Source organism: Muntiacus reevesi, chromosome 18 (genome assembly GCF_963930625.1).
Source record: "Muntiacus reevesi chromosome 18, mMunRee1.1, whole genome shotgun sequence".
In the NCBI taxonomy this organism is placed as follows: Eukaryota; Metazoa; Chordata; class Mammalia; order Artiodactyla; family Cervidae; genus Muntiacus; species Muntiacus reevesi.
This window is the reverse complement of record NC_089266.1, coordinates 20,788,431-20,800,679: the sequence shown is the minus strand read 5'-3', so window position 1 is coordinate 20,800,679 and position 12,249 is coordinate 20,788,431. Positions and strand designations below refer to the sequence as shown.

Below are 12,249 nucleotides of genomic sequence, written 5' to 3'. Positions count from 1 at the left end.
TCCTGGTTATTGAAATAGTGCTGTGATGAACATTGGGCTGCATGTTTCTTCTGAGCAGCAATATTTTTAAAGCTATGAAATTATTCTGATCTATTTCCATTTTTCTTAGAATTCTTTTTAATACAACAAAATAATCACTTAGGACATCATTAGCAAGAACTAATGTTCTTTAGCAAGTATCCTAATAACTTTCTCTACAGGACTTTTGCACTCTGTTCAGTTGGGATCCATGCTGTCCCCAGCACATACCATGAAGACACTTGGCCATGTCCTCAAATACCATTTTCCCTCCTTCCTGCTACTGCTATCCATCCTTCAAGGTTCCCTATCAATTCTGAATCTCTTCTAAAGCCTTCCCTGGACTCCCCAGCTCTTAATGATCTCCCTGCTCCTAAGAACCTGAAAACCCGCGCCTCACCCATACCTGCCATCCCTGAAACTGTGTGGCAGTGCATGGGTGTTAACGTCATAACGGAACCATCAGTAACTAGCAAACAGTGCCCACTAACCACTGTTTGGTCCAGTTGTTCCCCCCACCCCTGCTTGCCTAATATAAACTCCTATAGTAGCATCTTCCAGGCCCAGAGTGCTCAGTACTTATCTGTTGATTGATTAATTGATCTGAGTACATGTGAATGAGAAAGCAGCCAGATATCTTAGCTAGAAAGTGCAAACAAGATCAGATGCCTTGAAATGAAGTTTTATGTTCACTCTGGGGAAATTTGATCAAATGTAAGACTTTCTATCATCTCTCTGTTGATGGAAAACACTTGAGAAGGGGTCCTGAGTCTGCCACTTGCTGTGCGAACACCCACTCCAAACAGCATTGAACTTTAGTGTGAATGGCTGGAGAGGTACACTGGACTCGATAACGGGTGTGTGTGTGAGGTTGAGAACAGAGGTTCCTTAACCAACACAGATGCTCTGAACAATTTGATAAAATGTTAGACAAAGCTACCTAAGTCAAGCACCCCAACACGCAGGCCATCTGAATGCATGTAATGAGGCTGTGAAAATACTCTACAAACTGTAGAGTTTGCATAAACAGGGTGGTTCGAGGAGTTGACATGATTATTCATCAGGTCACAAGCCTGCACAGTCTGTCTACCGCTTCCACGCAGGAGCCGGGGAGCTGGAACCGTGGCAAGAATGGAGGTTCAACCCACTCCCGACTCCTGGCTATTTCTATGGAGCAGCACACAACCCACTCCCGACTCCTGGCTATTTCTATGGAGCAGCATACAAGGGTGTGGTGCACTCTCTGAGCATCCCGGCTACCCTCCTCTCATCACCTGAGTCCTGGGCAGAGGGGGGGTCTGAAGTTGAGCCCATTGGGTTCACTGTCCAGCTCTGAGGGTGCTGCTGGCCAGCAGTGTTGGCCCCACTGGTGTCGCACCGTGTAACCGAGCACAGAGCCTGAGCCCACACTGTAGGGTTTCCCAGCCCCCACTCTCAGCCTGGGGACTCTTCATTTAACACCAGCACGTGGAGCTACCACTTCCCAGGTGCTGTGCACACAATGGAGTCTCCCACAGCTCCTTCTCAAAGATGTAGGACCAGGGAGGTCTCGTGACACGGCTAGGGCGCCCGCTTCTCCAGTTCGCCTGAGAGCGTCTTCACCCACGGTCCAGGAGATATTTGAAGCCCCTGTGGCTTGTCCAGCAGGTCAAAGATGGATGTTCAGCAACTAATACCTGGTGACATGGGCTTCCTTGGTGGCTCAGATGGTAAAGAATCTGCCTGCGAGGGAAACCTGGGTTTGATCCTGGGTTGGGAAGATCCCCTGGAGGAGCACATGGCAACCCACTCCAGTATTCTTACCCAGAGAATCCCCATGGACAGAGGAGATTGGTGGGCTATAGTCCATGGGGTCACAAAGAGTTGGACACGACAGAGCGGCTAAGCACACCTGATGACATAGAGCAGGACTAGTTCTTTTCCTTGGATCTTGGGCTCAAGTAAGAGCCCAGGGGTAAAGAAGAGAGGGAAGGGGGTCAGGTGGAGGATGAGGAAGGGAGGAGACAGAGACAGAGAACCGGTGGGCTGGGAGGAGCACCTGATTAGGGTCAGAATAGCCAAGCGATGGCCTGGTCCCTGCCACTCACTGCTGTGTGGCCTGGGGCAAGTCACTGCCTTCTCTGGGCTTATATTCCCAACTGAAGAATGAGTCACAGGGACAGAGGAGGCGTGGGGCTCTCAGACTGCTCCAGGTTTACTTCTCTAATCAGAGGGGCATCCAGAGCCTGGCACTATTAGACCTGATGCCCATACGAGCATGGTTCAGCCAGTGGGATCCAGGGCACTTTGAACTCTGCTCCACAGTGAAGTCTGACTGCCCCCCCCCTGCCTCCACTTCAGCCCTGTATCCAGTGTTAGGGACTTAGATTCTCCCAGCCCTCTCATCTGCATCTCCCAGTTCACCCGACTTCCCTCTGTCACTGGCTGACCCAGGCTGCCTGCTTGAAGTTTGCCTCTCTGGGTGGCACCCCCCTCTCCTAGACTGTCCCCCAGAGTCAGGCCTGGAGGTGGCCAGCAAGGTGACAGCAGGAGCTGGACAAGGGAGGATAAACTGAAGGACAGGGCTAGTGAGGAGGACAGCTGGGGTCCTTGGCCTTTTCTGGGGTCACCCTGGGTGGTCCCCATGGGCAGGGCCAAGCCTGTAGGTTACAGCCAGCAGCCATTTTGATTGGGTCAGTGTCTGTTCTCGGGGACCAAGCCCCCAGGTATCCCTGTTATGAAATATATTGAATCACCCTGTCACTTCCTACCACTCAGAGCCAAAAGAGAGAGACCCAAAACCAAAATCCACACGTTCACAACAAGCCTCAAACACCCCACTAACTAACCACAGAGAATAGACAGAGGCGAGATTTCTATGCCAAGAGAACACACTTTATTGGGTAAATTTCCAGGGAAGCTTAGTTTTACCCGGCGTAAAAGCAGTCAAAGTCAGAAACACAATCTAGGAAGCTTTTTGGTAGAAAAATCTGCTGAGCGGGGAGTCCCTCTAGGGAAGGAGAGATGGGGGTCATTTAGAGCCGGGACCCACAGGGATGTCCTCCCTCCTGTGGGCCAGGGCCTGCCCAGTTACAGCGGCTGCACATGCTCCCTGGAAGAAATGATCTTCCCATCTCTGAACTCCTCTGTGATGGTGCGGATCTGGGTGCTGAGCTGGGGGCCCGGGGCACTGGGCCCACTCGAGACGTAAGGAACTCTAACAGCAGGTTTGCATTCCGTGGCACAAGGATGGGCAGGCAGCCTGTGGAAATGAGATCGTGTCAGGGCATGTTTGGCATTGGCCATTGAACTCACCAGCATGTCAAACATACATGAGGGTCAAGTGAGATGGGTGGGAGACCATGACAAATGGCTCAGACGGTGCCTCTCTGAAATCCCTCGAGGGCTGCATAGACAAAGATCAGAAACTCCCAGCCAAAAACAATGGATGGAGAAGTATGGTGAGTGGGGCCAGCTTGTCCACCTGCAAATGCTTAAAGCCCAGAGCTAGAAGGAATGTCTCTCCAGAGGCTGTGATCAAGCCTCCCCTTCATCTGCACAATAACCCTCACTGTGGTACTAAGCGTTGGGTCCAGGTGAGCCTTTTCCCCAAGCCTGGACCCCCAGGACCCACGGTCACTCACTTGCAGTCTTCTCCCTCAAGCAGGCGGCGGTAAGTGGCGATCTCTGACTCCAGCCGGGCCTTGACATCCAGCAGCACCTGGTACTCCTGGTTCTGCCGCTCTAGGTCGCAGCGGATCTCGGCCAGCTGAGCCTCCACATTGCTGATCAGGCCCTGCATCTGGGCCAGCTGGGAGCTGTAGCGGCCCTCAGTCTCTGCCAGGGTGGATTCTAGGGAATTCCGCTGCAAAAGGGAAAGAGAAGCACTGCCAATGGGAGGGAACCCTGCCCCCCACCAGAGACCCACAGTCCTGGGTATCTCTGTACCACTAGTGATCACCACCCATGATAACCGAGGCAGGGATCGGGGCACCTGCCACAAGCATGGCCAGCCCCTCAGGCGAGGGCCACTCACCATGCTGTGCTGAGCCTGCAGCTCGATCTCCAGGGCGTTGACGTTGCGTCTCAGCTCGATGATCTCTGTCTGGCAGCACTGCAGCTGCTCCGAACTGGACACCACCTGCTGGTTCAACTCCTCGGTCTGAAAAGCGTAAGAAGACCCAGAGCATGGTCAGAGCAAGTGAAGCCACTGTCAACGGTGACCCACCCCACAAGCTTGTCCAGGGCTGGCCCAGCCCCACCTGGGTGTTGAACCAGGCCTCCACATCTCTGCGGTTATTCTCCACTAGGGTCTCATACTGGCATCTCATCTCGTCCAGGATCTTGTTGAGGTCCACCGGGGGAGCAGCATCCACTTCCACATTCAGCCGGTCCCCAAGCTGGCATCGGAGTGTATTGACTTCCTGCAGAGAGCAGGCAAGATGGCATAAGGTTGTGACAAGGGTGTTGGATGTGAGTTTGACTGACCTGGGTAAAAACCCTCCTCCTTCAGTTGTCAGCTGTGTGACATTAAACAGGATGCTTAACTTCTCTGGGCTTCAGCCTCCTCATGTACCCTGACCTGCCTCCTTGGAGAATTTGGAAAATGATGCAAATACCAGGTAAGTAGAATCATTATCAGGCACTACCCTCCAAATGGAGATTTAGTATCATGCCCAGGAGTGTGGGATCCATGTGACCTTAGACAAGTGACTTAACCTTTCTGTGCCTCAGTTTCCTCATCTGTAAAATGAAACTTGTAATAGTATATACCTCCTGGGATTATTGTGAGGATGACATAAAACAAGAATAAAATACAAAGTGCTTTGTAGAGTTCTTGGCACATGGTGGGCCTTCAGTAAAGGTCATCTGGAGTTACTATGGAGGTGGTTGTCACTGTTGTTACACCCAAAGGTCAGCAGTGGGTCCCTGCTGGGTGGGAATCATCAGGAGGGTATGTGGGACCAGCCTCACCTCCTCGTGGTTCTTCTTGAGACACATCAGCTCCTCCTTCAGGGACTCCACCTGCATCTCCAGGTCGGCCTTGCACAGGGTCAGCTCGTCCAGGATCCGGCGCAGGCCGTTGGTGTCGGCCTCCACCAGCTGCCTCATGCCCAGTTCCGTCTCGTACCTGCACACACAGAGCCCTGCTGAGTCTGCGGCAAGGCAGCCACTCACAAGCAGGGCCTGCCACCTTGTTGTCCAGGTGCAGTGGCTGATTTGGGGTCAGCATCACTGTGGTTCTCTCCCTTGACCCGGAAAGGACCTAGGACTGATGCCGCACTTCCCACTTACAGCTTCATCTGGCCTCACTCTCCCTTTCCCAGCTCCCAGAGGCGGAGGACAGAGGCAAGGGAGTAGCACAGAACTACCTTCTGAGATCAGGCCACTCACTTGGTCCGGAAGTCGTCAGCAGCCAGCTTGGCATTGTCAATTTGCAGGACCAGCCTGGCGTTGTCAGCCTTGGTCAGCAGGATCTGGGGAATCAGGGCCGTCCTGTGAGCTGGGGAAGGCTCAGCAGTGTGGGGGCAGGTGGGAGGGGACAGCCCACCTTTCAGAGGCCATACTTCTAAGTACCTTTGGCATTTCCAGCCCTGAGTTCTGAGCCTAGATGTAGAGGGAGCGTCAGTCCCAGAAAGTCATTAGAAAAGACCCTGATGCTGGAAAAGATTGAGGGCAGGAAGAGTAGGGGGCAACAGAGGATGAGATGGTTGGATATGGTTGGATGGCATCACCAACTCAATGAACCTGAGTTTGAGCAAACTCCAGGAGATAGTGAAGGCCAGGGAATCCTGGTGTGCTATAGTCCATGGGGTTGCAAAGAGTTGGACACGACTTAACAAATGACCAGCAACAATAGCCCCAGGAAGAACATCACAGTGGCCATCAAGGCCTGACACCTGAAGCCCCAAAGGCACAGTGGGTCACACTCAGGTGAGCAGAGAGAACCAGGCCAACCTAGATTCAGATTGCACATTCAACACCAACAGGCTATGGGATCTTGAGAAAGTGGCCAAACCTCCCTAAAATTCAACTTCTGCATCTGTTAGATGGAACCAATAATGTCCATCTCTCCAAGATGAGGAATTCACAAACAAAAGGAAGGGAAGGCATTAGGCACAGAGTTTGTGTCCAGTAAGGGCTTGGTGGGTGTGATTGCTCTTCCTATAGCAGAGACTGACTGAAAAGAAGGGGCGTTTACAAGCAGAGAGAGATCTGGGTCCCCCAAGAAACCAAACCCCTAGAGAGAAAAGCTGGCCCTAATAGAAGAAAGAATCCTCTGAGAGCTACAGCCTCATCTGCAGTGAGATGAGACAGACCCCTCCCAGGGTTTGGGTGGCTGGGCTGGAGCGGGACCAGGCCCCAGTTACCTTCTGCTGGAGCTCCTCAATGGTCTTGAAGTAGGACTGGTAGTCGGGGCAGATGTACGGGATCTGAGACTCGTACCACTCCCGGATGCGGCTCTCCAGCTCTGCGTTCTCCCGCTCCAGCTGCCGCACCTTCTCCAGGTAGTTAGCCAGGCGATCGTTCAGGAACTGCATGGTCTCCTTCTCGTTGCCATTGAAGGCGCCCTCGCAGAACCAGCCCCCGGTCCCGGCAAAGCCAGAGGAATGGAACCCAGAGGACAGGAAGGAACCAGGCAAGCAGCTCCCAAGGCTGGAGAGGCCCAGCCTGACGGAGGAGGCTGACCCCGAAACACCAGCAAGGCTGGGCACCCTGCAGGAGCCCACGGAGCGGACACAGGACACCCGAGAGATGCCGCTGGTTGTGCCGCAGTGGCCCCTGAGGGACCCAGAGGAGAAGATCGGGGAGCAGAGCTGGGAGGCCATGATGCTAGCAGAGGAGGTTGCAGCTTAGCAAGGAGCTCAGGTTCTGGCTCTCGTGGCCTCTCTGGGGCATTTATATACACTGTCTGTGGGGTGTTGCCATCTTACACTTGGGAAAGCCCATTCCTATTCCAGGAGAATCTCATTAGAATGTGATTTTTGCTACCCATCCAAAAATCCCTAGCCTTGTAAAAATAAAAAATAATGTAGAATTTCATTTGCTAAGTCAGGACTCTCAGCTGTTGTCATTTCCTGGTAGAATATGAATTTTATTGCCTCTTCAAAGTCCTTGCACCAGAACCCATAAATTGGGAGTGGCCTCACGAATGACATTTGGCACCTGCCCTCTCTACAAGCTTTCTTCCAGATGCCCAAGCTGCTCACTTGTCACCTCTGACCACTACCCCTACCCCTCATAGCTGCTCACCTCTGGGATGTTAAGAAGGGAGCAAAGGGAACTAAAATTCATGGAACACCTATCAGGTGCCAGACATATAGTTATTTCATGGACACCTCACAACAGTCCTGGGAGATGGCCAGTATCATCTCCGTTTTACCATTGTGGAAACTGAGGCTCAGAATGGTTGAAAGAAAGGAAGGAAGAAAAAAGAAAAGAAAGAGAAAGCTTGCTTGAGAAGAACAGGTAGTGAGTACAGAGAATCTGAAACCAGGGCTCTGGAACCCCAAATCCCACACTCTTGTCCCATTGCTTCTCCAACACAACCAAAGTCAAGTGCAGGCACCCAGAATTTGGGGACAGAAGACCTAGGTTCAAACCCCGGCTCTGGTGTTGATCTGTCCTGTGATGCTGAGCACATCACTCCATCCTGGGCGTCCTCAGTGTCCTCACGGGCCTGCTTCATGCAGATCCAAGGAGGGTCGAAACCAGGGCAGAAGTAAAAATGGTTTGAAACACCTCAGGTGCTATAGAAATGTTGGCTGGGCTAAGAGGACAGTCTTTGATGATGGTTTGTGGCTGTGGCTGGCAAAGGGTTATGACTGTGAGCCCTCAGGTGGAGCTGCTTTGGAGGGCAGTTTCCTTTGTGGTCTCTAGTTCCCTGAACCTAAGAGGGTAGAATAATCAGATCGCTGGGCAGTCCCCTCTCCCCAACCCCACCCCCACTCCTGCCCTCAATTCAGTTCAGTCACTTAGTCATGTCCAGCTCTTTGCAACCCCATGGACTGCAGCACACCAGGCTTCCCTGACCATCACCAGTTCCTGGAGCATGCTCAGACTCATGTCCATTGAGTCAGTGATGCCATCCAACCATCTCATCCTCTGTCGTCCCCTTCTCCTCCTGCCATCAATCTTGCCCACCATCAGGGTCTTTTCAAAAATGAGTTACTTCTTTGCATCACATGGCCAAAGTATTGGAGTTTCAGCTTCAGCATCAGTCCTTCCAATGAATATTCAGGACTGATTTCCTTTAGGATGGACTGGTTGGATCTCCTTGCAATCTAAGGGACTCTCAAGAGTCTTCTCCAACACCACAGTTCAAAAGTATCAATTCTTCGGCACTCAGCTTTCTTTATGATCTAACTCTCACATCCATACATGACTACTGGAAAAACCATAGCTTTGACTAGATGGGCCTTTGTTGGCAAAGTAATGTCTCTGCTTTTTAATATGCTATCTAGATTGTTCATAGCTTTTCTTCGAAGGAGCAAGCGTCTTTTAATTTCATGGCTGCAGTCACCATCTGCAGTGATTTTGGAGCCCCCAAAAAATAAAGTCTCCTACTGTTTCCATTGTTTTTCCATCTATTTGCCATGAAGTGATGGGACTAGAATGCCATGATCTTAATTTTCTGAATGTTGAGTTTTAAGCCTTACTGTTGCCTAAACAGGGTACAGAAATGGTCCATGCAGACCCTTCAGACAGAGAAGGAATAAGAGGATCAGATGAGACACTACAGAGAGTTAAGCAACCCAAGAGGAGAGCCTGAGGATTAAGGAACAAAGGTAAACTCAGTCTTCCACCCTCAACATGGGTTTTCCCAAGGCTTGAGCAACCTGCTCACTCTTTGTCCACACAGACACACACAGCAAGGCTGGCGTTTATAGAAGCATTTATGTGCGTCTGAAGTTGCAATTTACCAACCTCTTAAAACACTTTATAAGCTTCTCTCTGAAATTACTCAGGAGGGTTGGCTGTGATGCACATTCTTGCCTGGTCCAGTGGATACCTAAATGGGATGCCCGAGAGCCACCTGATGGGCTCCCGGGGGTACACCTGCTGTGCTGCCCCTCCAGGGAAGGGGCTCGACTGCCCAGCAAGGGTGCCTTCGGGCTGCCCACCTTCCCCACAGGGCCCAGGATGGGGCTGTCTCAGGGTTTCTCAAGCTCAGCACTGTGGACATTGTAGACTACATAATACCTAGTGTGGGGGCCTCCTGTGTACCATACAGTGTTTGCGGCATCCCTGGGCAGATGCCAGTAGCAGCCCTTCCCCCAGTCGTGACAATCGTAAACTCTCCCGACACTGCCCAATGTCTCCTGATGGAAAAACTGCTCCCAGTGGACGCCCACTGGACTATTAGGACAGGGACTGAGGCTGTGACCAGACCCCCTGTCAGCCCCTCCTTTGTCTTCTAGGATGACAAGTGCAGAGTCTGACTGTCACTGTAGGGCCCAATCAGGCAGGTCCTTGATGCACGCATGACCCAACTCACCTCGTTTCTGACACAGTATGCCGGTCCAAAAGGCAGCTGCTCCCCTGCCCCGACATAGCTCAGCTCTGACTGGGGTCTCTGGCTGCCGGACATCTGAAGTTAATGTTCTCATGTGCTTTTTTTTTAATCCCTCCACTGTGCAATCCGTATCTGAAGCTGATTCTAGGTTTTTCTCAGGACAACAGAATGAGCAGGTTTCTGCTGTTCTGGCTGTGTCCCCATCACTGAGCACACACATCCAGAGGGCCACTGTGGGCCAGAATCCAGTCAGGTGTCTCCAGGGCTGCGAGGGGTAGCACAGACGTCTCCTGGAGTGGGTGACAAGCTGCCCAGAGAAAGTCTTTTGGAAGCCCTTGGTCCGCTGCCTTTCTCCATGGTGTAGGCAGCAAGGACAGCTCTCAGAAGGTAGTGTGGGAGGGGTCTCATGGGAGGAACTCCTCTGCTCTCTTTCACCTCAGAAGTCTGGACCATCAGGGGATGGATTGAGGCCCCACTGGAAAAAATGTTTTTCCTGTATCAGAGGAGAGAACCCGGGACTCACAGGTCTGTTCATCTCCCGAGGCCACCTCAGCTCACCCCTTCCCACGGTGGCCCAGCCCTGGAGAAAATCCAGCTGCACAATGCTAAATACATCAGGGGTGCCCATGCACCAAGTGTTATTTCAAAATAAGGTTCTATTCTGAGACTACCTTCTCCAACCTGAATCAAAAATACACTGGGCTAATTAAATAGAATGAAATAATGCCATTTGCAGCAGCATGGATAGACCTAGAGATTGTCATACTGAGCGAAGTAAGTAAGACAGAGAAGGAGAAATAGTGTATAACACCCCCTTTATGTGGAATCTAAAAACGAATGATACAAATGAATTTACTTTCAAAACACAGACTCACAGACTTAGAGAACGAACCTACCATTGCTGGTGGGGGGAAAGGATAGTTAGGGAGTTGGGGATGGACATGTACACTCTGCTATATTTAAAATGGATAACGGACAAGGACCTACTGTGTAGCACATGGAACTCTGTTCAATGTTATGTGGCAGCCTGGATGGGAGGGGAGTTTAGGGAAGAATGGATACATGTGTATGTGTGGCTGAGCCCCTTTGCTGTTCATCTGAAACTATCACAACATTATTAATCAGTTATACTCCAATACAAAACAAAAAGGTTTCTAAAAATATACTGGACTAAGTGTCAGGGGGCCTGGATTCCAGACTGAGCTCTGCCTCAAACTCTCTGGGCTCCAGAGCCCCAATCTGAACAGGAAGAGCCTGGACAACGTGAACTCAAGACCCTTCCATCTCAGACAGTGTAGGCTTTGAGAAGTGTTTCCCATGGAGCCAGCCATATGTCATCTGGACGTGTCTGTGACTCATTCACCAGACACTGTCCCCTCTCTGTCACTGACCACATAACAAAGACAAGTTACAGAGGTTCAACCCATGACACAATTGGGTTTTCTCTTCTTTGCAAGCCTGCATGGACCTCAGTCTCACTTTGCCTCCAGGTCTTCTCTATGGCTCTGAACTGATGCCATCTTGGGCCCTTACAGTTCCTCCTGTCCTTCCGCTGACCCTACCCAGGACTGTACTGGACACTAACTCACCTCTCTGTGGTCAAGGACTTTGTAGCTAATAGCTACTGCTTAATAATCATTTGAATCAGATGACCTCAATGATGGAAACCTTCACTGACATATTCCCAGCGTCTATGAGACGTTACCCATTCATAAACCTTGACTTAGGGATGCCCATCCTGTCTCTGAGTACCTCCCCGCATGCCCTAAGTAAACTATAAAATTGTCCATTGGCCCCTCAGTGGTATGGAATATAGCTGCAGATGCTTCCAGATGGCTGTCAGCCCCATCCCACGCTGTGAGTAAGGTACCCTATTATAAACCGATCCATTGATTACTTGGAGCTGCCTCCTTGTTTTTTGGTCTCAAGATGCCTTTTCAGTTTGGAAGGAACTTTTCCTTCCTGCCATCCTTCACCACCCCGAAACACCTCCAAACCAGGAGAGCACAATGGTGTGGCTTCCTCCCAGCATCCCTTCATAGGCAGAGGCAATGCAAACCCACCTCCCTAGATGGTAGCCAGAAGGGTCCATTCAGAGGTGCAGTGTCACCAGGACGTTTGTCAGGAGTCCCAGCATGTCCAGGCTGAAATGACATTGCTGGCTAATGAAGCCAACTGAGACTTGGCTTTGCAGAAGAAGGGCTTAGACAGAGTCGAGCTGGACAGCAGGAGCCCTGGGCCTGGGCTCAGCCAGACCATGGTTCAAGCTCCTTAATTCCTTTGAGGCTCCATTTTCCTAAAAGGTGAATGAAGCTCATAATGCCATATTCACAGGACTGTGATAACTAAATTGAAACATGCTTGATAAACAGGAATCCACTTCACAGATTTTAAGAGATCAAAACGCTCCTTATATCCCATGTGGTCTGAGCCTCAGATGAATGCTATTTCCAGGGCACAAACCACTCCCTCTGGTTTCATAGAATACTGATTCAGAGGCCTAGCCCAGCTGTGCAAGGAAAGTCAGCCGCCTAAAGAGGTTGGGACTGGGGGAATTCCCTGGCAACCCAGTGGTTAGGACTCCGTGCTTCCACTGCACGGGGCAAGATAGAAAAATCCATGGTGAGGGAACTGCGGATGCCTCACAGTGCATCCAAAAAAGAAAACAGAGTGAGAGATTGTGGCTGGGACTGTTTCCGGAGCTACACGAGCCCGATCCTGTGTCCAGGACCCTC

General features: G+C 51.2%; 1 protein-coding gene across 1 annotated transcript; it reads right to left on the bottom strand.

Moving 5' to 3' along the window:
- Positions 1–3,087: 3,087 nt before the first annotated feature.
- On the bottom strand, positions 3,088–6,827 carry KRT36 (keratin 36). The gene is made up of 7 exons (XM_065908584.1): positions 6,369–6,827; positions 5,392–5,474; positions 4,972–5,128; positions 4,260–4,421; positions 4,034–4,159; positions 3,642–3,862; positions 3,088–3,259 (listed from the first exon to the last, which is right to left on the bottom strand). The coding sequence occupies exons 1-7, from the start codon at positions 6,825–6,827 to the stop codon at positions 3,088–3,090; spliced, it is 1,380 nt and encodes a 459-aa protein (XP_065764656.1).
- Positions 6,828–12,249: the final 5,422 nt, after the last annotated feature.

Excerpts from the sequence above, each read along its gene's own strand:
- KRT36 (XM_065908584.1), bottom strand. The coding sequence starts at position 6,827 with ATGGCCTCCCAGCTCTGCTCCCCGATCTTCTCCTCTGGGTCCCTCAGG. Across the intron at positions 4,160-4,259 it reads AGGCCTGGTTCAACACCCAG|ACCGAGGAGTTGAACCAGCA; the intron begins GTGGGGCTGGGC and ends TACGCTTTTCAG. Across the intron at positions 3,863-4,033 it reads TGCAGGCTCAGCACAGCATG|CGGAATTCCCTAGAATCCAC; the intron begins GTGAGTGGCCCT and ends TCCCTTTTGCAG.